At 38.3% G+C, this 24,905-nt stretch overlaps 1 protein-coding gene across 3 annotated transcripts; it reads right to left on the reverse strand.

Annotated features, from left to right (window-relative positions):
* Positions 1–505: 505 nt before the first annotated feature.
* LOC141605406 (alcohol dehydrogenase-like) lies at positions 506–24,528 on the reverse strand. 3 transcript variants are annotated; one of them, XM_074424144.1, is made up of 12 exons: positions 24,290–24,388; positions 21,462–21,533; positions 5,244–5,315; positions 3,072–3,208; positions 2,943–2,989; positions 2,461–2,786; positions 2,287–2,369; positions 1,692–1,767; positions 1,543–1,604; positions 1,347–1,442; positions 1,096–1,257; positions 506–806 (listed from the first exon to the last, which is right to left on the reverse strand). In XM_074424144.1, exons 1-12 carry the CDS (start codon positions 24,324–24,326, stop codon positions 690–692), a joined length of 1,287 nt encoding a protein of 428 aa, XP_074280245.1. In that variant the 5' UTR covers positions 24,327–24,388; the 3' UTR covers positions 506–689. The 3 variants fall into 3 exon arrangements, with proteins under 3 accessions (XP_074280245.1, XP_074280246.1, XP_074280247.1); XM_074424145.1 differs by lacking the exons at positions 5,244–5,315; positions 21,462–21,533 and having other exon boundaries at positions 24,290–24,528; XM_074424146.1 differs by lacking the exons at positions 5,244–5,315; positions 21,462–21,533; positions 24,290–24,388 and adding an exon at positions 3,370–4,221.
* Positions 24,529–24,905: the final 377 nt, after the last annotated feature.

A 24,905-nucleotide genomic window follows, 5' to 3' on the forward strand; every position in this document is an offset into this window, starting at 1 on the left:
TGTACTAGATAAAAGTAAATTTCATGGAAAATTAATACTCCGCTAGGGTAATGTTTTGCTGATTATCATTAGGTCACCAAAATGGCAAATGTTTAAATCTTAGGTTGCGAAGGTGAAATTAGTAAAGCGTTGAACGTTTAGTTTAGTAGCTGTGTTTTACATGTACATGACGTATGAGTAATCAGTCGGGATTCGAATCTGAGATATAGATTAAATTGATTTGATTCAACTATACAAGTGAGCTTTAGTTTTGGTCTGGCTTTGATCGAGTATTACGGTAGTTTCAGTTAATTATGTTATGAAATTAGAGGCCAGTTGTGGGTTCAAGTGGGGATGAGATTATGTTTTACCATTAGATGGCCAATTGACTGAAATAAAACACACTTACTAATATTAGAAAATAGTCTCTTTTAATTCACAACCTACTAGTTTGATCTTAATGAATGGAGGTTCATGTGAATTCGTTGTGTGAATTAATCTTGGTTCAATTTCGATTTGACCGGAGTTGAAAGACAGAAAAACTTGATGTTTGATTAAAATAACATACCACGCATTATCAACATATCACAACAACCCTTATTGACTGAAAAACAACACACTTGGTAATATTTAAACCATGAGCCTCTTAGTTACTCTCTCGCGTCACGACACTATAGGTAACTATATCACAGAAGATGCAGCTGTAGATTTCATGCGTCCATGCGAATGATGCACCTGATGCCTTCACCCTTTGCCATCAACTCAAAGGCCTTGTTAATGTCCTTGAAGGAGATTTCATGTGTAATGAATTTGTCCAGCTCCATCTCCTGTATAAACCCATAACATAACGCTATTTAGCGACTTGATGCTTTGGAAATTGGAAAGCGTCACATTGATGCATTTCAATATCAATTGATAATCAGACAATATTTGCGCTCTAGCATGGAATCACATGTCCATTCGCCACATCCTGATCTTACTCTATGTGCTATAACTGTGGCCGATACCACCACACCTTTAAACATACAAAGTGATCATAATGTGGGAATGCGACAAATGATTCTATAACATGGATCCCGATACTGGCGTTAAACATTACATGAAACAGAAGTTTACCTTGTTCATGTACTTCTCCACAACAAGCGGTATATCAGTCCGAGGTTTGTAGTTGCCAAAGAAAGTGCCCTTCAATGTCCTTTCATTCAGAAAATTCATGGGATGGGTTTTGAATGCATCATCTTTGTTTGGTACACCAACAAGTACAGCAACTCCCCAACCCTGCAATGAAAATCCCATAAGTATCTAGCACAAAAGTCGGCTCTAAATCGAGGATTAAGGATTCGATAAGTAGGGTTTGAGAGCCATACATCATGGACACATTCAAAAGCAGAGATCATAGCCTGGACATTTCCAGTACATTCAATACTTCGGTCAACTCCGCCATTAGTCATCTCAGCAATCACCTGAGGATAATATCAGCTCAGACAGACGAAAATAAACATGAATAATATCAGAGAATCAAATAATGGTGACGGTATTAGAAGAGAGGTATAAAGTATTAACCTCTTGCACGGGTTTGTCATGGTCTTTAGGGTTCACAAAGTCAGTCACACCAAAGTTCTTTGCTGTTAACAGGTAATAATAACTTCATTAGTTCTGCTTAGTTATATTCACGGTAAATGAAACGGTACTGGCAGCATTGGATCATTTACCTGCTTCAAACCTACTAGGAAGGAGATCAACACCAATAATCCTTGAAGCACCAGAAACTCTTGCACCTTCGCAAGCCTGAATACATAAGTAATCGTTAAGTCCAGTTTCTATTTAACACACAATTATATGTATAGATAAGCAAGGTGGAGCGAGAGGGCAGTGAAGGGCTTCCCCATTATTTTTTTTAATACAAATCCAATTTTCGATTTCCTGGAGCCAAAGACAGCATTCCTTTTTTATTCTTCTTTTCCAGTTTAGTAGTAGTCATTCAATTTTACAACGCAATTTCTATTATGGATATTTGGAGACAGCCTCCCCTAACACAGAAGTACGGTTGCATATATACAACCCCTCCTAACCCCTCTTGCTCCCTTAATGAATCCTAATTTTCGCTACTTTAGATAACCCACAACCCCACCTTACCCTGGTTGCTCCCTTAACGCATTCTAATGCTCGCTTCTCTAGATAACCCACAATGAAGAACGGCTAATTATAAAGTTTAGAATTAACCATAGATTCTTAACTCCGATTTTCAAGTCCTAGATCTGCCCATGCAGATAAGAATAAAACACTAATGGTGGGATTGATACTAACCGCGAGACCGACAGCTCCTAGCCCGAAAACAGCGACAGTATGGCCTTTCTTCGGTTTAGCAACATTCACTGTAGCACCAAAACCTGCCAGGAAAAGGGCAAAACATTTATACACCATACATTAAGCTTAATAAAAAGCGTCAATAATCTATTATAGCATCAATTTGATAATCACCTGTAGAGATTCCACAGCTTAGAAGACAGACTTTGTCAAGGGGTGCTTTAGGGTTGATCTTAGCAAGGGAACCAACATGAGTAACAGTGTATTCACTAAATGTGGATGTTCCGACAAAGTGGTAAATGGGTTTGCCATTAATTGAGAACCTTGATTTTCCATCATTAAGCATTACTCCTCTGTCTGTATTGATCCTCAATAAATCACACATGTTACTCTCCTCCGATTTACAGTGAGCACATTCCTTGCATTCCCCTGTGAAGACTGGCAGGACGTGATCCCCCGGTTGTAGATCAGTCACACCTTCGCCAATGCTTTCCACGATTCTAAATCGCCAAATACACAAAACCGCCAATCAATTAAGCACCAAGTTTTAATCCGAAACAATCTTGACAATCAAATAAGAAACTTTTCCAAACTCAACACAGAATTAAGAAGACCCAAATAGAAACAAAACATGCATGAAAGGGAAATTGGCATACCCTCCAGCTTCATGACCGAGAATGCGAGGAAAAACCGGTGTTTGGCCCTGGATCAGTGTTAAAAGAGCATATTAACATGACTGAAATTGCATTATATAAAACCTCAAAAAGATATACAATGAAACGTACCTTGGCCTCCCAGAAATAAACATCAGTGTGGCAAAGGGAGGTGAAAAGGATCTTCACTCGAACTTCCATCTTTTGAGGAGGAGCCACCTCCACTTCCTCCATTACTAGTGGTTTTCCGGCTTCCCATGCTACCGCAGCTGCATTCATTCAAACATTTTAGTCAGAAAAGACTATTTCAAAAAATTTACCGACGCCTAAAAATAGATTTGGGATTTTCTGCGTTTTCTACATGGTACCCCTACGGTTTTGAAAACCCGTGTGGTACCCCTAACTTTTATTAAGAACTAATAAGCGTAACCTTAAGCTTGTAATCCGTTAAATTGGTCCGTTAATTTCTGGTGTGGCTGCATATTTGGCGCTTTTATCTGACATGGCAATGACTAGACGATGACATGGATCTCATTAATCTTATTAACCATCTCTAACTCTCATGTAAACCTTAACCCTTCACTTTCACCATTGACAATCAGTCAATCATCCACCCTCAACCTCATTGCACCACCATACAGGAGAACCAGTGAACCACCGCCTATGTTTGCCTCACATTGCGGCACCACCAAACAGCCCCATAATCACTCGCATCCCCTCACTCCGTCGCACCGCCTCACAGTCACACCACTCCCACCATCGTTTCAACTCCCTTTATGTCACCCACATCAAACCACAAGAGAAACCCCATTATTCAATTATAAGTAGAGCATCATACAAGATAAACCCCATTATTCAATTACCCAATTCAATTCAACATTCACCACTTTCCTTCATGTATGTATCATTGTTCTATTTCTCATCCCCTTTATTTTTCTGTCGTTTTACTTCTTATGTACCAACTTGCGCAATATTTTATGCTCTTTCACCCCAAATCTAAATCTAATTGTAGTACTGATAGGCTACAATAACGCATTGGAGAAAGAGAGATAAATTGGTTGTATAACAAAGGTGTGGAAAAGAGAGAGAGAGAGAGAGAGATAGATAGATAGATTTGGTGGTATAACAAAGTTGTGCAAAGGAGAAAGACTATCTTGTGGTCGGGTTGGCTTATGGTCACAGGGACCTCTATTTTGAGCTGTCTATGGTGGGAGATAGGGTGGTTGTGGGTGAGAGATGGGGGTTGAGAATAAGGATGGGTTAATTGTAAGTTTGGTATGATTAGTAGTTAATCTTGTGTTTAAAGTCTTTTATTAAACTAAAAGTTATGTTAATCACATAGCCACGTTAGCAACTAACAGACTAACTTACGAAATAGAGGGTTAAGGTTACGCTTTGTTGTTATTACTAAAAGTTAGGGGTATCATAGAGGTTTTAAAAACTAAAGGGGTACCACGTAGAAAACGGAAAAACATAGGGGTACTACGTAGACAAACCCAATAAATTTCTAAGGTATTATTTTTACTTATTGATTGGTAATTTTCAAAATACGTGACGAGAATTTCAAAAATCGTATTACAAACGCAAATTAAATGGATAACCCCATAGTTTTGGAGTAAGTGATGCTCCAAAAAAGTGACAATAACACATTACAAGAAAAAGTTGTTAACAATAATTAAACGTAATCATAAACATCATCGGGTTCATAACAAATACAACATGCAACCGGAAAAATATATACAACTACTGTCTACTACATCAATTATCAAAAAATTCATGTGATAAAATTGTTTGCATATAAATTTCTCACATTAATACAAGTTGTAAAATTTCATCAAACAATTTCCAGATACTAGAGCTCCTTTCACACAAATCACAAACCAAAAACACTCTTCAGAACCGTTACTCATTAAGTTATCAAGATACCGCTTTTTTCTGTATATTTTACGATTTTAACCCTTTTATTCACACAAATAAACCCATTTTCTGGTTTATATTTTGCAAACTAATATTCTACCATGTGTCCCAATAATTTGTTTACCTTTTATATTCCGGGTCATAGTGATCAATATGGTCTAACATGCTACAATATATTTTCATTGTAAATCACTAAATCAATAAATGATTTGTAATCTCTAAGCTTCAAATTAACAAATCCATCATATATTTAATTAATCAACAATCAAAATTCACAACATTCTAATGATGAAAAATATAATCTTGCATTAAACAAACAATATAATGAAAAATATAACATAAACCCATAAATCCTTTGATCAAATAAAAAATAACTTTCAATTTTACCTTTGCAACGAATAACTTGTCCAGCAGTATCCGACATTACTAGTGGTTTTCCGGCTTCCCATGCTACCGGAGCTGCATTCATTCAAACATTTTAGTCAAAAAAGACTACAACAACAACATTACAACAACAACAATACCCCAGTGCCTCAATGGCTCCCGCAAATTACGGGGTAAGGGGGGTCGGATGTACGTAGCCTTACCTTGTGTTAGGACTGTTAGCAAGAGGCTGTTTCCGAATGACCCAAGATGAAAATTGCGTTGAGAACTACATCGAAGGACCACTTCTTCACAAGAGAAAGAAGCGTAGCCACTTTACTGAGTCATTTTGCTTTATTCCATCATAATCCAGAACCAAAGAGTAATGAATCTTTGGCTCCATTGAAAATATGGAATATTTAGTCTGGATAACCCCATAGTTTTGGAATAAGAGATGCTCCAAAAAAAGTGACAATAACACATTACAAGAAATTTCTAGAGAGAACTTTGCTCTCTTTTTTGGAGAGCACGTGTTCTTCTATCTTTAATCACATCAAATCAGAAAACTCTGCATCTTCTAATTCTTCAAGCAAGTTCTCTTTTAATCATTACTACTGTTCCGACCAACAGTATTGCATTTTTATCTTAAAAACTCTGCAAATTCTTCTTAATCTGTCCATAATCTTTGCCTTGATTAGAGCATCCACAATGGTAAGCAACAACCCAACTAGCTTAACTTTTCACATCACCTTTTTGAGCTATAACACTTTTAAGCTACGAACTCCTCCAATGGTTAAGCTATAAGAGTTGTTGCTTAAATGAATTTACAAACATTTATTTAATTGGCATATATCACTTTGTGGATCCATTTGAGCTACTAGCTCCATGGAGCTAGTTGCTCAAACTAAGCTAGTTCATGTGGAGCTCTCCAATGGTTGAGCAACTAGCTTAAAACTTTAAGAATTTGCAAGCAAGTCCTTTTACTCAACCATTGGAGATGCTCTTATGGTTCTTTTCTTCTACCCAATAGTTAGGGGTGTTCATTGGTCCGGGACCGGACCGGACCAAACTCTCTGGACCGAAGACCAAATAAGGGTTAAGAGGTGGACCGAGGACCGGACCATATTAATATTGGTCCGGTTCGGTCTGGACCACAAAAACACGTGGACCGGACCGGACCAAATGGACCAAAGTGGACCAAATATTATTGTCTTTGACATGTTTTACCATATAAAACTAGAACTCGAGAAGTTCGTAATGGTGAAAATAAACAACATTATTTTCCTACGAGATTTAACTACATAATTACACATCTTATAATACGTGTAAACAAAGTAGAAAATAAAATCAATAATTTTACAAATTTAAAAATTCTTTTATTACATAACTTCGGTCCATGGTCCGGTCCGCGGTCTATTCTGGTTGGTCTAGGACCGGACCGAAGACCAAAGTAGAGTAAATAGGTGGACCGTGGACCGGACCAAACAAAATTCGGTCCGGAGCACTGAGTGAACAGCCCTACCAATAGTGGTTGGTTTTAGAGGAATCTTAATAGGTTGTCCGGACAAATAAAGGATCTTTATTACCTATTGCGTCTATATCTGGTTTTATTATCCTTAATTATTACATTAAAGTCTCATTTAATTCGGGGTTAATTTTGCTGGGCTCAAGGTTTTTATTTTTATTCGGGTGGTTTCTTCTTTTCTGATGATTGGACGGACGTTTCCAGTTCCCGGATGATCTTTGATCTTCCATCTGGTTTTAGTGGATTATTTAAGCAAATCAAAAGATGGCGAAATTTATTCCATCAAAAATCCTACAATATAATTTTATTCAAGAGTGTATGGAAAAAAAAATCATTTTAATTGTTTTAGTTCACCTGATAAGATGGCTTTTGAAGGGCAGTTTGGGAGATTTGAAAACAATCAAGGAGCTGGTTTTCAAGGTCAAGAGGGGAGTGAGAATAATGAAGGTCCACAACAGTATCACCATACCCACCCAAATGCTGAGTTCAACCCAAAACCCTCTGCATGCAAACTTATGGAGGTATCGGAGGTCTGGGGGGTAATTAATGTGGACCCAGCTGAGTTGGTGCATTCCAGGGAATTCTGTGGGAACTGCTGCCTAAGATTTCTGGTTGATTATCGATTATTTGAGGCTAATCTGCTCAATGATGTGATCAGAAAAAAGTGGAGTACAAATGGGAAGATAACTGCGTTTAAGATGGGAGACATTTATATGTTTCACTGTGAAGATGTCTCTGATTTGGAAGGGTTGCTTACCAGAAGCACTGTCACTATTGATGGGCTTTGATGGTCTTAACCAGGTGGTATCCTGATACTATACCACGTACTGTGAGATTCCCTTATGTTGAGGTATGGGTCCGTGTGTGTGGGTTACCCTTCGAATGTCTTAATATGCATGTAGCACATGTGGCTGACAAGCTGCTTAGCCATCACTATCATATCGAGCCTTTTGAAGTTATTCCCAGGAATGACTACCTACGATTAAGGGTGTGTTTGAAGATGAATGAGCCACTTATGTCGAGGTTCTTCTTAGCCATGGATGAGGGACATTGTAATACTAAGGTTTTTCTTAAGTTGTATACTCGACTGAGTAGAGCCTACTCGGCCGAGTAATGCTAGTTGTGTAGTCTATTTTGGTTCTGCCGAGGAATACTCGGCCGAGTATGAAGAATACTCGACCGAGTAGAGGATACTCGGCCGAGTATGCACTTTACTCGACTGAGTATCCGGTCTGGCGAGTATTGTTTTAGCGGTTTGATGCGGGAGTGTTTAGGGTTATTTTATATTCAAAGTCAGTTTCTAAAACACTATTTTCAACTCTAATCATTTTACACCAATCGTTGGTTGGCGCAGTGGTAGCATGGGGCTGCGCTTGGTAGGGAGGTCTGCGGATCGATCCCCCACAACTGCGATTGGGAGGGGTTTAAATACCGTAATCCTTGGACACGCCCCGAAATCCGGATTAGTCGGCCCAATGTGGTTCGGATTACCGGATGGTTTAGACCAAAAAAACTCTAATCATTTTACGATTACTCTAACCACTCTCTAATCACTCTCTAATTATCCCCTAATCTCGTTGTGTATACAATCGTCGTGGTCCCTGCGTGTAATCTCTCATTCTACTGTTGGTAAGTTTTATTCCCCATGTCATTTATGTTCTTTTAGGGTTTTGCCTTTATTTATAAATTGGGGGAAATGGGATTGTGCGATATGGTAATTGGAATTATGTGATTATTGTATGTAGGTGACGGTGTCATGAGGAGTTGCTATTGATTGCTTATGTGTGCTTGGATTGCGGAAAGGTAGGGTTTCCCTACTCGGTTACTGTTAATTGATTTAAGACTGTGCTTGTGTTGTAATTGTTGTTATCTGCTGATCATCGGAGTATGGTTGTTGTGTTGTGACGGTTGTGGTGTTGTGACCGCTGTGATGCTGTGTGTGTTGTGATTGTGGTGGAGTCACTTGCGGGAGTGGCTTCACACCCTAATTCACCCTCTGTGGAACCCGTCACGGGAGGGGATGTGCACATTAAGGGACAGGGATTTTCAGTCGCTCGTTGATGAGCTGGACTTGGTGGGATCGGTTGCGGTCACCCACTGGCGGCGTGGATTACCTGTTGCGATGGGTAATCTGGCAGGGCTACACACTTCGGTGTGTAGTCGGTTACTATGTGAGATCGGGAGACCGGAGAGTGTGGATGATTAGCCGGTTACAATGTTTGTTTATCTTACATTGATTGAATGGTACTGACCCCGTTGTTGTTGTTTTATAAAACCTGCGGTGATCCATTCGGGGATGGTGAGCAGACCGTGACAGTAATCTGGATGCTTAGCTATGGGACGATTATGGGAGTCATCACTCGAGTCTAGCTTCCGCCGTCGAGAGACTTAGCTTGCTTTCTTTGTAATTAATAGTTATTTTGCAGTTATGTTTTGGTTTGGTTTTGAAAACATGTATTCGCTAACTCTTCATACTTTAATAAAGGTTGTTTGGAATTGGTAACTTTGATATACTAACCTCGGGAAACCGAGATGGTAACAGTCCTTCATGCTAGGGTAGTCCTTGGTAAGGTACCTTGGTATGAGGGGGTGTTACAAAGTGGTATCAGAGCCGAAGATTCTGGCACCTAAAACTAATGAACCCAATGAACTTAGGGAGTCTAAATAAAATGAACCCGGGGAGAGTTGTTTGGAGCTACCACAAAGACTTGGGAGACGTCCCGGAGTCGCACTAAGGCCCTTACGATTTCAAGCCGGTCACATGGGGGAAAACGGTTGTATGTTTGAGTTATGTGTGTTTGATACCTATGGTTTGAAACTTGTGCATGATTGGATGGAATGATGAAAGAAGTGGAATGTGATAGTGGTTGAAAGAAGTATTGAGGATTGTTGATGTTAAAACTTTGAGCATGAAATATGTTGAGCATGTTACCTGTTTAATATGTGGCTTTCAAAAGGGTAGTGGTACATGTGTATATGATTATGATGATGTTAATGCTTGATTGTTGGTAGTAGCATATGGTTACTGGCATGTGTCTATATACATGAATGTCGTGTCTAATTTTCATGTGGGCATGATAAGATTTCACTTGTGTACTGGTTTCTTGGAGTTTTGAGTTGTTGTTGCTGCTTTATGCATGTTCAAATTGTTTTGGTTTAGAAAATTTGATTGGTATGAAGATCGATTACGGAAGGGTTGTCTTAAAACTGTCATAAGTCGAGTTTTAGAAAAGATATTGCTGTGATTCCAAGTTGAGGTGATAGCTTATCTTCTTACGATTCTAACGATAGGTCACACGCCCAAAATGACCAAGTAACGAGTGAGATATGACTGTTTTACGAAAACTGGACGATGTTGAGAACTGTGTAGGTACTCGACCGAGTAAAGTAATACTCGACCGAGTAAGGTCTACTCGGCCGAGTATTCCCAATACTCGACCGAGTAGTCCTTCTACGATAATTGAGTTTGCTTCTGGAGTCGAAAACTCGACCGAGTAATATAGTTACTCGACCGAGTACCTTGTACTCGACCTAGTATGTTATGTACTCGATCGAGTACCTCTTTGGGCGGCCACTTTGAGTCGGTGGCTATGTTCTTACTTTTGTTTTGAGCCGGTGGCTATGTTTTTACATTGTTTTGAGTCGTAGGGTATATACACATGTATGTTTTGAGTCTTAACGCATTCTTTTATATGTGTGGCGGTCTTGATACGTAAGTTACCGGAAGTTATGACATGGAGAATGCCGGCTTATGAGGGACATGTGTTGGGTAAGGAAGACATGTGTTAGTGTGGTTGTGAAGGATAGTGAGTAAAGAAAAGGGAAGAATGATGAGCTAATCAGGTTAAGGAGCATATTTTTTGAGATATGATGAGTGATATAGTCGTGTGTTGAGTAGTATAAAAGTAAGTGTATATGGGCAAGGGTGATGTAAGTGTAAAGAAACGTGAGAATGAAAGATTGAGATAAGGGATATGAATAGTGGCATATTGGGATGTATAAGGATTTATTAACGGAGACGGCTAGGATATAGTTGCTTAAGGATATATGTAATGGAAGGTTGTTGTAAGAAGATAGAGAAGAGAGGTATATAGTGAACTTAGAGGAAGTTATGTCGCGATGTGGATTTGTAGATAGTGTCTAAGTTTGGGAAGTTGGAATATCAAGGGGTGAGCCTAGTGTGTAATTCTTTGGACAGTTAACGGTATGAAGTGAATTTTGGATTCTAGAGATGCGAAAGGGAGATACAACTAATTGAAGAGTAACTGTTAGTGTGTAGACTTGATGGTGACAAGTATGAGTGAGAAGCATGATGAGAGGATAAGTGATAAGAAGAATGATAAAATATTGATATGAATTAGTGGAATTAGAGTTGTGGAGCTATGGGAAAATAAACAAATTACTAAAGAAATAGGTAGAAGGAGAAAGGAAATACGGGAGAAAGAGGGATGGAAGTAAGTTGAGAGAACGTGGACCGAAGCTAATGAGCATGAAGGTAGGAAATTATGGAAATGTACGATATCTCCACTAGAGGGTGTGAGCTAATGGTTATATAGGAGAGCATGATGATAGGTTAGCCGCGAGTTTCGAGGTATTAAGGGAATAAGAAGCTTGTAGAGTGTTTGCACGATCTGAGATTTTGGTGGAGAGTTAGGTAACGATATGGTAAAGGATAGAATTGGGAATCATGTTGAGGTAGATTGTATTGATGGATTGGACGTTCGTTATTTGGGATGATAACCAAAGAGAGGAAACAGATTGTTATATTAAGAAATGATAGTAAGAGAGTGCTCACATGAAAGGTGGTGGTGCTGTAGTGTTGTCACTAGTGGTTGAGGATGATGTTACTTTAGGGAAGTTAGTTGTTCTAATGAGGTTGATTTTGTGGAGGTGATTAGTATGTTTGGTTGTGAGGGAGTATAAGATGTGGACATATGAGGTGTTCATTTGGAGGTTGGGTGCGATGTTATGGCTACATTCGCCGGAGGGGTGATAATTGTGTGTATGAGAGGATATGTTATGAAGGGCACCTGAGTTAAGTCCGGATGAGAGGTATTCATTGTCAAGTGGTAACTTACTTGATCAGGATTGGCTAGTTAGATTTGTTTATGGGTCAGATGTATGTGTAAATGTTTGTGTGAGGTCTTGACCTCGCGAGTAATGGTTGGTGTGATAGTTATAAGTCGTAATGTGTTATTTTGTGTAATATGTTGCGATGTGATTTCGCAAAGCGGTTTTAAGAAAGTCTTCTGGTCAATGATGTTGTACTGAGTCAGTGTTATGAGATTGTAAAAGTGGTGATGGCTATTGATATGGTTGTTGTGCCTCGAGTGGCGATCTGCGCACGGTTATAATGACTGTTGTTTATTTACTTGATAGACTAACTTTCGAAAGTATATATATATATATATATATATATATATATATATATATATATATAGTTTGTTGTTTGTTTTCTGCCGTTTCCTGTCAGTGTCGGTTGGGGCGTATAGACCGTTGTTTTAATTCCCGATGTTTCTTACCAGCGTCGGCATAGGAGTGAGAATAGAGTATGATATGAAAGAGAGTTGGGTGTGGTTTTGTTGTTGTCATGGTATAGTAATATTTTGTTAATGAGACACAGTTGTGAGAGGTTGTTGGAGTGCTTTTGATCTTGTGTTAGATGAGGCATTAGTGGACATAGTTGTGAAAAGAAATTATGGAACCTGTGTGGTATTGAACTTGAAACTACAAGTGGTTTAGCACCTTTCCTTGGGACAGGGAGTACGGAGTTTTAGGACTTAGTATCGTGTCAAGTTAAGGGAGTAATGGTAATAAAGAAGATGAACTTGAGAAGCTAAGGTAAGTATGTGTAACACTTGAGGATTGTGAGATAAGATTGTGGAGATAAGTGTATATGTATATAGAAGTATGTCGTGTCGTGGTAATGTGGAAGAGATGGAGTAGTGGCTGTACTGAGGATTTTATGATATACGTTATGGGAGTGCAGAATAATTGGAGGCACGAGAACTGTTAAAGAAAGAGAGTCCTGGATATAGGAATGGTTGTAGGTGTTGAGGTTATAGTGGGTTATCGTTGTCATGCGGTAGTAATGAGGATTATGGGAGGTATGTCAATGGACCTAGTATTAGTGAGTTACGAGGACGTAACTTTCATCTTAAGAGGAGTATGATCGACAAAGAGAGTTTGATGGTTGTACATGTTATAGTACAATTGGAAGTTTGAGTGTTGGTGCAGAATAAGGATGGATTTGTGTGATTGCCGATTTTATTACAGGTAATGACAGTGCTCGTAGTAGTATGATGTTTATGAGTGAGAGAAACGGATTGTGTGAGGATGTTTATGTGTGTAAGTAAACTTCGAGGACGAAGTTCGTTTTAAGGATGGTAGAATGTAACATTCTGTTTTGATGGTTGATCTTATTTTGTGGATTGTCTTAGTATTGAGTTGCTAGTGAGTGTTACGGAAGTGAGACAAGGTTGGCAACATTATATTGTGGTTATTCGACGGTATTATGGAGTTTATATCGAGAGGATATGTTATCTAGTAAGCGTGGTTGGTGGAGTTAGTGTTAGGTGTCCATGTTTTATAGGTTGGGTTGGAACTTCGGGGACGAAGTTCTTTTTAAGGGGGGAAGACTGTAATACTACGGTTTTTCTTAAGTTGTATACTCGACCGAGTAGAGCCTACTCGGCCGAGTAGTGCTAGTTGTGTAGTCTGTTTTGGTTCTGCCGAGGAATACTCGGTCGAGTATGAAGAATACTCGACCGAGTAGAGGATACTCGGCCGAGTATGCACTATACTCGACTGAGTATCCGGTCTGGCGAGTATTGTTTTAGCGGTTTGATGCGGGAGTGTTTAGGGTTATTTTATATTCAAAGTCAGTTTCTAAAACACTATTTTCAACTCTAATCATTTTACGATTACTCTAACCACTCTCTAATCACTCTCTAATTATCCCCTAATCTCGTTGTGTATACAATCGTCGTGGTCCTTGCGTGTAATCTCTCATTCTAATGTTGGTAAGTTTTATTCCCCATGTCATTTATGTTCTTTTAGGGTTTTGCCTTTATTTATGAATTGGGGGAAATGGGATTGTGCGATATGGTAATTGGAATTATGTGATTATTGTATGTAGGTGACGGTGTCATGAGGAGTTGCTATTGATTGCTTATGTGTGCTTGGATTGCGGAAAGGTAGGGTTTCTCTACTCGGTTACTGTTAATTGATTTAAGACTGTGCTTGTGTTGTAATTGTTGTTATCTGCTGATCATCGGAGTATGGTTGTTGTGTTGTGACGGTTGTGGTGTTGTGACCGCTGTGATGCTGTGTGTGTTGTGATTGTGGTGGAGTCACTTGCGGGAGTGGCTTCACACCCTAGTTCGCCCTCTGTGGAACCCGTCACGGGAGGGGATGTGCACATTAAGGGACAGGGATTTTCAGTCGCTCGTTGATGAGCTGGACTTGGTGGGATCGACTGCGGTCACCCATCGCGTGTGATTACCCGTTGCGATGGGTAATCTGGCAGGGCTACACACTTCGGTGTGTAGTCGGTTACTATGTGAGATCGGGAGACCGGAGAGTGTGGATGATCAGCCGGTTACAATGTTTGTTTATCTTACATTGATTGAATGGTACTGACCCCGTTGTTGTTGTTTTATAAAACCTGCGGTGATCCATTCGGGGATGGTGAGCAGACGTGACGTATCTGATGCTTAGCTATGGGACGATTATGGGAGTCATCACTAGAGTCTAGCTTCCGCCGTCGAGAGACTTAGCTTGCTTTCTTTGTAATTAATAGTTATTTTGCAGTTATGTTTTGGTTTGGTTTTGAAAACATGTATTCGCTAACTCTTCATACTTTAATAAAGGTTGTTTGGAATTGGTAACTTTGATATACTAACCTCGGGAAACCGAGATGGTAACAGTCATTCATGCTAGGGTAGTCCTTGGTAAGGTACCTTGGTATGAGGGGGTGTTACAGACATCTCTTATGGGTGCAGTTCAAGTATGAGGAAATATTCAAGTATTGTATTAGGTGTGGCAAGGTTGGTCATAGGGGATCACAGTGCAGGGAAACAATGCACAGTGTTGTTTCGAGCATTTCTGAGATGATGGATAGGTCTGTGGATAGGGGTTTCGTTGTTTTCCAGGTTAACAATAGTCCAATGTTTAATCTTGATTTAAGAGCAACTCCTTCTACAACTAGGCATATCTCATCAAGGTTACAGTTGGGAAACAGAAGATTGACTAGTGAGTATTTCAAGAAGGAGGAGAGGGAAAGAATGGTGATATTTGATCTGGGTATAACACCAGGTGGCAGGGTCACACCTGGAATGAGCTTTGCTGTAACGGCACAGCCGTTTGCAAGCCTTGTGTTTTTTCAGGTTGGGACGGGTGATGTTCATCTGGGCAGTAATGGTGGACGGGTTGTGAATATGAGTGCTGAAGAAAATGGTGATGTGCAGATGGCTGAGGCGACTGGAAATGGTAATTAGAGTTCTTTTGGGGGTTTGCATCAGGTTGGTGGTTCTTCTAATGGAAATGGGAATGTGGGAACTTCAAGGGGAGCAGGTGGCTGGGTTAATGAGGATGTGGGCAATAATCAAGAAGATTTCCATAGTGTGGGAGAGGAGTTTGAGGAAAATACTGCCGTTGATTTTGCAGTTCAACATATTCAGGAAACGGATGCTTATGTATTAGTTGCTGATAATGCTGGTCCAGGTGGGGGTATTGATCGTGATATGAGGATTCAGGAAGCTATTCAAGGAAGAGTGAAAAATGATAGGGACTGGGCAGTGAAGGAAGATGATTATAGGGGGTTCAATCAGACTTTTGATCCCCCTTTGGAGGGATTTCCTATCAGGTACCATTATCCTGATGGGGAGAATGCTGAGGGGATGGAAAATGTTACTGAGAATGATGCTGTTATGGAGGAGGATGCTGAAAATATTATAATTGTCAGTTCAGATTCTGAGACTGATCAGAGCCATGAAGCATCACATTCTGACTCTTATCCTTCTGATTGGATACTGAGTCCAAATGCTTTGAATGCTGAATCTGAGGAATCATCGATATTCCATGATATGGGTGTGATTGATTTAGTCTCTACATCTGAAAATACTCTGAAAATACTAAGGAAGTCAATACTGAGCTGCAGTTGGAAGTGGTGCATAACAACAGTGCTCTGGGTTCTACTATGGCTTCTGGAATGGACAATAAGGTTGACATGGAGGGGAGAGATATTAACTGTGCAATTTCTTTGACACCAGCAGCAATTATTAGGAAAGATTTGGAGCTGCGTTTGGGTTCATCTTCTCTGAAGCCACTGGAAGAGATTATTAACCTTGACACTACTCTGGGCAAGCGGCCACCATCTGGACGTGAGAAGGAAGGGACTTTGTATGCTGGTGAGTCGTCATGTAAGATCCAGTCAATCAAATTGTTTGATATTCCTGGTTGTGGCATTTCAGCAAGGTTGATTACTGAAATGGATGAAGAAAGGGAAGTGTTGTCTCTGTCAAACGGTTTTATGGGGTTAGCTAACTGCTATCATAAGTCCACTGCTATTGAGGCAAACAAGGAGGTTATTTATGGTGCTCGTAATAGGAAGTGCTGCACTGAAGTTAGGGATGACCTTGTTCCTGAGGATGCTATATCATCAATGGAAAATGCAAAAAATTATCTCATGGATCTGGTAAAGAGAAGGAAGATGGATATTGGTAGCTTTGGGAAGGAGGATCAGAATAGGCCATTGAAGGGTGGTTTTCATATGATGGTTCAAGATATGGATGTTGAAATGTCTTCGTATTCCTCGACTGGAGGAAATAAGGACGACTTTGCGGAGGTTGGGCCTAGTCAACCTCCTCATCAACCATGAAGGGATTAATTTGGAATTGTAGGGGGCTTAATAATACGCTCGCCCCTACAATTCCTAAGTTACGAGCGTTATTAGGTAATAGTTATTATGATTTCGTCTTTTTAATTGAAACAAAATATAAGGCAAGTAGTCTATTTCCTTTTTTTAGGCCGTTGAGTTTTTCTGACTTTGTAGGCGTTGATGCCATTGGTAGTGCGGGGGGATTGTGGGTAGGCTATCGTAAGGAGGCTAAGTTTAGCCATGTGTGGTCATGTAGCAATTTCATCGTTGTGCTAGTTGAAAAGTATAATAGTCTTTTGTGGTATCTTGTTTTGTTTTATGGTGCTCCATATCTACATTTGAGAAGATCCGTTTTGGAGGATTTGGAAAGGTGCATCATGGCCCTTAATCAGCCTTTTTTGATTGTCGGTGACTTCAATCAAGTAGAGTTTGAAAGTGACAAACTAAGTACCAATAAGAGGGCAATTGATGGAGCATATGATTTTAATATATGGAGGGTCAGTAATGAATTGGTTGACATTCCCTTCAAAGGACCGAGGTTTACTTGGTGTAATAATAGGAAGGGGGATAAAAGAGTGTATGAAAGGATTGATAGGGCTCTTGGGTCGAAGGATTGGTTGACTTTATTTCCAAATACGGGGATAAAACATTACCCTATACATATTTCTGACCACGCTCCGATAGAACTGGATTTAAACCTTGTAAAAAATGAAACAAAAAAGTCGTACAAGTTGGATGCTTGGGTTTTCGCGCACGAAGAGTGTATGATCATTATGCGGGAAGCTTGGCTTTTTCGATGGATGGGAACTCCGGCTTTTGTAGTGGCACGAAAGTTAGCAAGGGTTCGAGGCCACGTTAAAAAATGGGCACTTGATAAAAGGATGGAATGGAGAAAGAAATGGGATGATTTTGATATGAAACTGGAGGAAGGAATAAATGTTGCTATAACAGAAGGAAAGGATGAACTATATTCCAAGACCAATGAAGAGGTTACTGAGTATTCAAAAGCGGTGGCTACATTCTGGAAGCAACGAGCAAAAATGAAATGGATGGTGGATGGTGACACCTGCACCAAATACTTCTTCAATTGGGTGAAAGGCAGAGCATGACGAAACTTTATTTATGGTATAAAGGCGAATGGAGAATGGGTGTATGATCTAGGGAGGGTTAGCCAAATGTTTCAGTCTTCTTTTGTGAACCTTTATAACCCGCTGCGTGATGATCAAGGGCCAAATCATGATCAACATCTTGACAGGATTATAAATGGTTACTCAAGGTGCATTCGGGATGATGATGCGGATTGGTTGGGTCGTCCTTTCACAGCTAAAGAGGTACGTAAAGCGGTCTTTCAAATGGGTGCGCTCAAATTACCGGGCCCGGATGGGATTCCGGGAGTTTTTTATCATAAGTGCTGGTCTTTTATTAAATCTGATGTTACAAGGGCCCTGCTTTCGGTACTTAACTCAGGAATGGTCTTAAAAGAAATGAACCGAACTTTCGTTGCACTTGTACCTAAGTGTGATCATCCGGAGGTGATCGCTGACTTTAGACCTATCAGTCTTTGTAATGTCTTTTTGAGAATTGTGTCCAAGTGTATTTCGAATAGACTGGCAAAGGTTATGAATTATTTGGTAGGGGACTTCCAAAATGCTTTTGTCTCGGGAAGACAAATTACAGATAACATCCTACTGGCTCATGAAGCTCTTCATAAAATAAACACTCACACAAAAGGGAAGAATGGGAGAATGGCCTTCAAAACGGATATGAGTAAGGCCTATGATCGGGTGAGATGGGATTTTCTCCATGCAGTGTTGATTAAAATTAAAATTGGCCTGCCGGGGAGATTGATGACCCTTATCATGAATTGTGTTAGTACGGTTTCCTATCAGGTTCTTTTCAATGGGGCTCCGATGGATCTTTTCAAGCCAAAGCGCGGTCTCAGACAAGGTGACCCCTTATCTCCTTTCCTTTTTGTTTTGTGCATGGAAGCTCTGTCTTGCAATTTAGAAAGGTTTCAGATGGAGGGGAGGATTAAAGGGTTACGTCTTTGCCCGGGGGAAGAACGTACTACACATCTGTTCTTTGCTGATGATGTTGTGTTTTTCTTTCATGATCAAAATAATGGACCAAGAAACCTAAGACGTTTGCTTCATAATTATTGTGAGGTGTCTGGTCAGATTATCAATGACGATAAATCGGGAATCCTTTTCAGCCCAAGTACTAGACTACTAAGAGCGCGTCGATGTTTGAAAACATTTAAAGTAAAATGCAGTAAAGGGCTAGGGAAATATCTTGGACTACCTACTGAGTTTCAAGAGTAAAAAAGGCAGTTGTTCAAAGGATTGATTGAGCATGTTATGAAGAGGATTGCTTCATGGAATGAAATCTTTCTTTCTTCAGCAGGAAGGTTGACTCTGAATTCGTCCGTTCTATCAAACCTTTCTAATTTCTTTCTATCAGTATTTAAAATACCGGTAAGTGTGACACGAAAGATTAACTCTATTCTGTCACATTTTTGGTGGGCGGGCAGTAAAGTGGGGAAAACCATTCACTGGTGTAGTCAGAAATTCCTCAGCCTTCCAAAACGGGAAGGAGGTCTAGGGATTAAGAATATTGAGTGCTTAAATCAGGCAATGCTGGCCAAACATGCTTGGAGGCTTTTGGGAAAAGATTCTTCTTACTTCGCTCGAATTTTTCGAGGTTTAGGGATTAAGAATATTGAGTGCTTAAAAGGGGTACTAATCTTTCATGGGGGACAAAAAGTGTAAGGTATGGATTGGACTTTGTTTGTCAACATGTTGGATGGAAACCAGGGCGTAATTCAATGCTTAATGTCTAGACAAACAAATGGGTCAATGGAAATATGGCTGAATCATGAGATGATATGATGTCCTTAAGGACGGTGGATCTGAGGAATTTGCAAGTGAAAGATTTGGTTATCATTCGTGACTTAGGTGAGACTGGAAGTTAGAGAGAAGATATGGTTCGGGGTATTTTCTCTGAGGAATGCGCTAGGATGATTCTCGCTACCCCAATCAGTCAATCTCTTTCTGAGGATGATATTTATTGGATACACATTGCTACGGGCGAGTTTACTAGTCAAAAGTGCGTATGGTGTTCTATTCACAAAGTATATGGAGTAGAGGGCATCCCGGAAGGACAAAATAAGATTGGACGAGGAGGGAAGGATTTTTTGTAGAAAGAAGCTCTGGAGATTACCAGGACCTATGACATGGAGAGTTCTGATCTGGAAGATTCTGACTAATACTCTATCTGTAGGGTATAACTTTGTGAAGCGAGGAATTGACATTGACCCTTGTTGTAAACTTTGCTCCACGAATGAGGTGAGTTTGGAATCTATGGAGCACCTTTTCCGGGACTGTCAGGTGGCTAGGAGAATTTGGGCATGTACTGAGCTAGGGATAAGGGCGGGTGAAGGAGAAAGTCTGGGTTTGGGTAAATGTTTCATCAATTGGATTAACTATTTGGGAAAACTTCAAGATGCGGATAAGAGAGTTGTGCGATTCATGGCAATTTGGGCCATATGGAGTGTGCGAAACAGCATAGTCTTTAAAGAGGAAATTTTTCACCCCGTCATGATCTTGAATTTGTGGTCGCAATTAGTTCAGGTGATTTCTTTGAAACTGTCTCCTCAAAAGAGTGAAATCCTGGGAACTAATGAGTTGGATCATGAACGCATGCAATGGATCCGGGAAAGTAAGCCGATTCATCTGGTAACGTCTCTCAGTACTTGTGACCGTCTTCGGTTGATGGTTGATGCAGGGTGGAAGTCGAGGGAAGTTGCGGGGATAGGGTGGGTTGTGTTCTCGCAGGTTGGAAACATTCTTTTTGAGACAGGGAAATCCATTAGGGCTGAAACTCCTCTTCAGGCGGAAGCACTGGGACTACGGGAGGTCCTCTCGTGGGCAGTCAAACACAAGATCTTGCACTTGGAAGTTTTTTCGGATTGCCTTCCCATTGTTGCGGTCTTTGCGGATATCGCCAAGCCTCATCATTTGGTTAAGGCACTACTCAATGATATCCTTGCACTTTGTTCATCATTTCATTGTTTATCGTTTAGTTATGTTCTTAGGGAGTTTAATAAGATTGCCCATGGCCTTGCATGTAAGGCCATGAATAGTTAGGCATACCTTTCTTTACTGCTGTCAAAAAAAAAAAAGAAAAAAAGAAAAAATTGTTAACAATAATTAAACGTAATCATATACATCATCGGGTTCGTAACAAATACAACATGCAACCGGAAAAATATATACAACTACTGTCTACTACATCAATTATCAAAAAATTCATGTGATAAAATTGTTTGCATATAAATTTCTCACATTAATACAAATTGTAAAATTTCATCAAACAATTTCCAGATACTAGAGCTCCTTTCACACAAATCACAAACCAAAAACACTCTTCAGAGACCGTTACTCATTAAGTTATCAAGATACCGCTTTTTCTGTATATTTTACGATTTTAACCCTTTTATTCACACAAATAAACCCATTTTCTGGTTTATATTTTGCAAACTAATATTCTACCATGTGTCCCAATAATTTGTTTACCTTTTATATTCCGGATCATAGTGATCAATATGGTCTAACATGCTACAGTATATTTTCATTGTAAATCACTAAATGAATAAATGATTTGTAATCTTTAAGCTTCAAATTAACAAATCCATCATATATTTAATTAATCAACAATCAAAATTCATAACATTCTAACGATGAAAAATATAATCTTGCATTAAGCAAACAATATGATGAAAAATATAACATAAACTCATAAATCCTTTTATCAAATAAAAAATAATTTTCAATTTTACCTTTGCAACGAATAACTTGTCCAGCAGTATTCAACATTACTAGTGGTTTTCCGGCTTCCCATGCTACCGGAGCTGCATTCATTCAAACATTTTAGTCAGAAAAGACTATAACAACAATACCCCAGTGCTTCAATGGTTCCCGCAAATTGCGGGGTAAGGGGGGTCGGATGTACGTAGCCTTACCTTGTGTTAAGACTGTTAGCAAGAGGCTGTTTCCGAATGACCCAAGATGAAAATTGCGTTGCGTTGAGAACTACATCGAAGGACCACTTCTTTACAAGAGAAAGAAGCGTAACCATTTTACTGAGCCATTTTGCTTTATTCCATCATAATCCAGAACCAAAGAGTAATTAATCTTTTGCTCCATTGAAAATATGGAATATTTAGTCAGAAAAGACTATTTCAAAAAATTTACTGATGCCTAAAAATAAATTTTTAAGATATTATTTTTACTTATTGATTGGTAATTTTCAAAATATGTGACAAGAATTTCAAAAATCGTATTACAAGCGCAAATTAAATGGATAACCCCATAGTTTTGGAGTAAGAGATGCTCCAAAAAAAGCGACAATAACACATTACAAGAAAAAGTTGTTAACAATAATTAAACGTAATCATAAACATCATCGGGTTCGTAACAAATACAACATGCAACCTGAAAAATATATACAACTACTGTCTACTACATCAATTATCAAAAATATCATGTGATAAAATTGTTTGCATATAAATTTCTCACATTAATACAAGTTGTAAAATTTCATCAAACAATTTCCAGATACTAGAGCTCCTTTCACACAAATCACAAACCAAAAACACTCTTCAGAGACCGTTACTCATTAAGTTATCAAGATACCGCTTTTTCTGTATATTTTACGATTTTAACCCTTTTATTCACACAAATAAACCCATTTTCTGGTTTATATTTTGCAAACTAATATTATACCATGTGTCCCAATAATTTGTTTACCTTTTATATTCCGGGTCATAGTGATCAATATGATCTAACATGCTACAATATATTTTCATTGTAAATCACTAAATGAATAAGTGATTTGTAATCTTTAAGCTTCAAATTAACAAATCCATCATATATTTAATTAATCAACAATCAAAATTCACAACATTCTAATGATGAAAAATATAATCTTGCATTAAACAAACAATATGATGAAAAATATAACATAAACCCATAAATCCTTTTATCAAATAAAAAATAACTTTCAATTTTACCTTTGCAACGAATAACTTGTCTAGCAGTATTCGACATTGCTAGTGGTTTTCCGGCTTCCCATGCTACCAGAGCTACATTTACTCAAACATTTTAGTCAGAAAAGACTACAACAACAACAATACCCCAATGCCTCAATGGTTCCCGCAAATTGCGGGGTAAGGGGGGTCGGATATACGTAGCCTTACCTTGTGTTAGGACTGTTAGCAAGAGGTTGTCTCTGAATGACCCAAGATGAAAATTGTGTTGAGAACTACATCGAAGGACCACTTCTTCACAAGAGAAAGAAGCGTAACCACTTTACTGAGTCATTTTGCTTTTATTCCATCATAATCCAGAACCAAAGAGTAATGAATCTTTGGCTCCATTGAAAATATGGAATATTTAGTCAGAAAAGACTATTTCAAAAAATTTACCGATGCCTAAAAATAAATTTCCAAGATATTATTTTTACTTATTGATTGGTAATTTTCAAAATATGTGACGATTATTTCAAAAATCGTATTACAAACGCAAATTAAATGGATAACCCCATAGTTTTGGAGTAACAGATGCTCCAAAAAAGTGACAATGTCACATTACAAGAAAAAGTTGTTAAACAATAATTAAATGTAATTATAAACATCATCGGGTTTGTAACAAATACAACATGCAACCGGAAAAATATATACAACTAGTGTCTACTACATCAATTATCAATAAATTCATGTGATAAAATTGTTTGCATATAAATTTCTCACATTAATAAAACACTCTTCAGAGACCGTTACTCATAAAGTTATTAAGATACTGCTTTTTCTGTATACCGTTTTTTTTATTAACACAAATAAACATATTTTGCAAACTAATATTCTACCACGTGCTCCAATAATTTATTTACCTTTTATATTACGGGTCATAGTGATCAATATGGTCTAACATGCTACATATATTTTGATTGTAAATCACTAAATGAATACCTAAATGATTTGTAATCTTTAAGTTTCAAATTAACAAATCCATCATGTATACAATTAATCAACAAACAAAATTCACAACATTCAAATGATGAAAAATATAAGGGATATTCTCTCGTGTACACCTCAACTTTTTCATTTTCTATGATATACCCCTTTTTTCATGCAAAAAAACTTTGACCGTCAATAACTCTTGGTTACAAGTTCAGAATACGATAAACTTTTTTTCCAAATTGTCCGTCTTTAAGAGGTCTTCCGTTTGAAAAAAAATTCACCGACGTCTCAACTCGTAGTCGGAAATTATGGTCGGTCAAAGTTTATTCGTTAAAAAATGTTTGACCAACCATAACTACGGGCTAAGAGTTCAAAACGCGGTGAATTTTTTTTTCAAATTGAAGGCCTTGACGAGATAATTGGTTTGGGAAAAAAATAATCGTTTTCTAAACTCGTAATAGAGAATTATTATCGGTCAAAATTTTTTTGCGAAAAACGAGGGGTACACCATAGAAAACGAAAAAGTTCGGGGGTACATGAGAGAATATCCCAAAATATAATCTTGCATTAAACAAACAATATGATGAAAAATATAACATAAACCCCATAAATCCTTTGATCAAATAAAAAATAACTTTGAATTGTACCTTTGTAACGAATAACTTGTCCAGCAGTATTCGACATTTTTTTTTTCTCTGTATTTTTTCTGCAAATATTTTTTGTACGTCTTTCAACAAATGAAAGCTCCTATTTATAACAACCTGACTTTTTTTTCTTGCAAGAAAAGTTTTTTTTTCTTTCTTTTTTTCCAAGTTTTTAATGGTGAAATAAATATCTAGAGTGTTGTATAGTAAGTGAGATATTAGAGTGATGTTTTTTTTGGGATGCTAATAGAATTGAAGTTTGATGGGTATTTATAATTTGATCTCAAGTCAGCCAATTTTCCATAGTTGTATACTTTTGTATTATACGAGTAAAATTCAGTTGGCAATTATGTATTGAGTTCTATTCTAAATTAAATGAGTAACTGGCTTAGTGGTCTTATTTAATTATTACGTGATTAGAATTATGAAAAAAAAAAAGTATTTGACGACAAGATATAATGAAATAGGTATTAATATTGTAAAAATTGTTACCGACTAAAAAGAGTCAAAAAGATCAATAAAAAATACGGAGTACGAAATATATAAAAACTTTTTGTTTGTTATATTAAAAAAACTTGGCTTTATTTGAACAGTAAGTCTTTCTCAACACGGTATTATC

This window comes from Silene latifolia, chromosome 10 (assembly GCF_048544455.1).
Source record: "Silene latifolia isolate original U9 population chromosome 10, ASM4854445v1, whole genome shotgun sequence".
Lineage (NCBI taxonomy): Eukaryota > Viridiplantae > Streptophyta > Magnoliopsida > Caryophyllales > Caryophyllaceae > Silene > Silene latifolia.

Bases quoted from the DNA above. Each gene is read 5' to 3' on its own strand.
- LOC141605406 (XM_074424144.1), bottom strand. From the start codon at position 24,326: ATGTCGAATACTGCTGGACAAGTTATTCGTTACAAAG. The intron at 21,534-24,289 runs GTACAATTCAAA...GAATGAATGCAG, and splicing joins ACAAGTTATTCGTTACAAAG to CTCCGGTAGCATGGGAAGCC. The intron at 5,316-21,461 runs GTAAAATTGAAA...GAATGAATGCAG, and splicing joins ACAAGTTATTCGTTGCAAAG to CTCCGGTAGCATGGGAAGCC.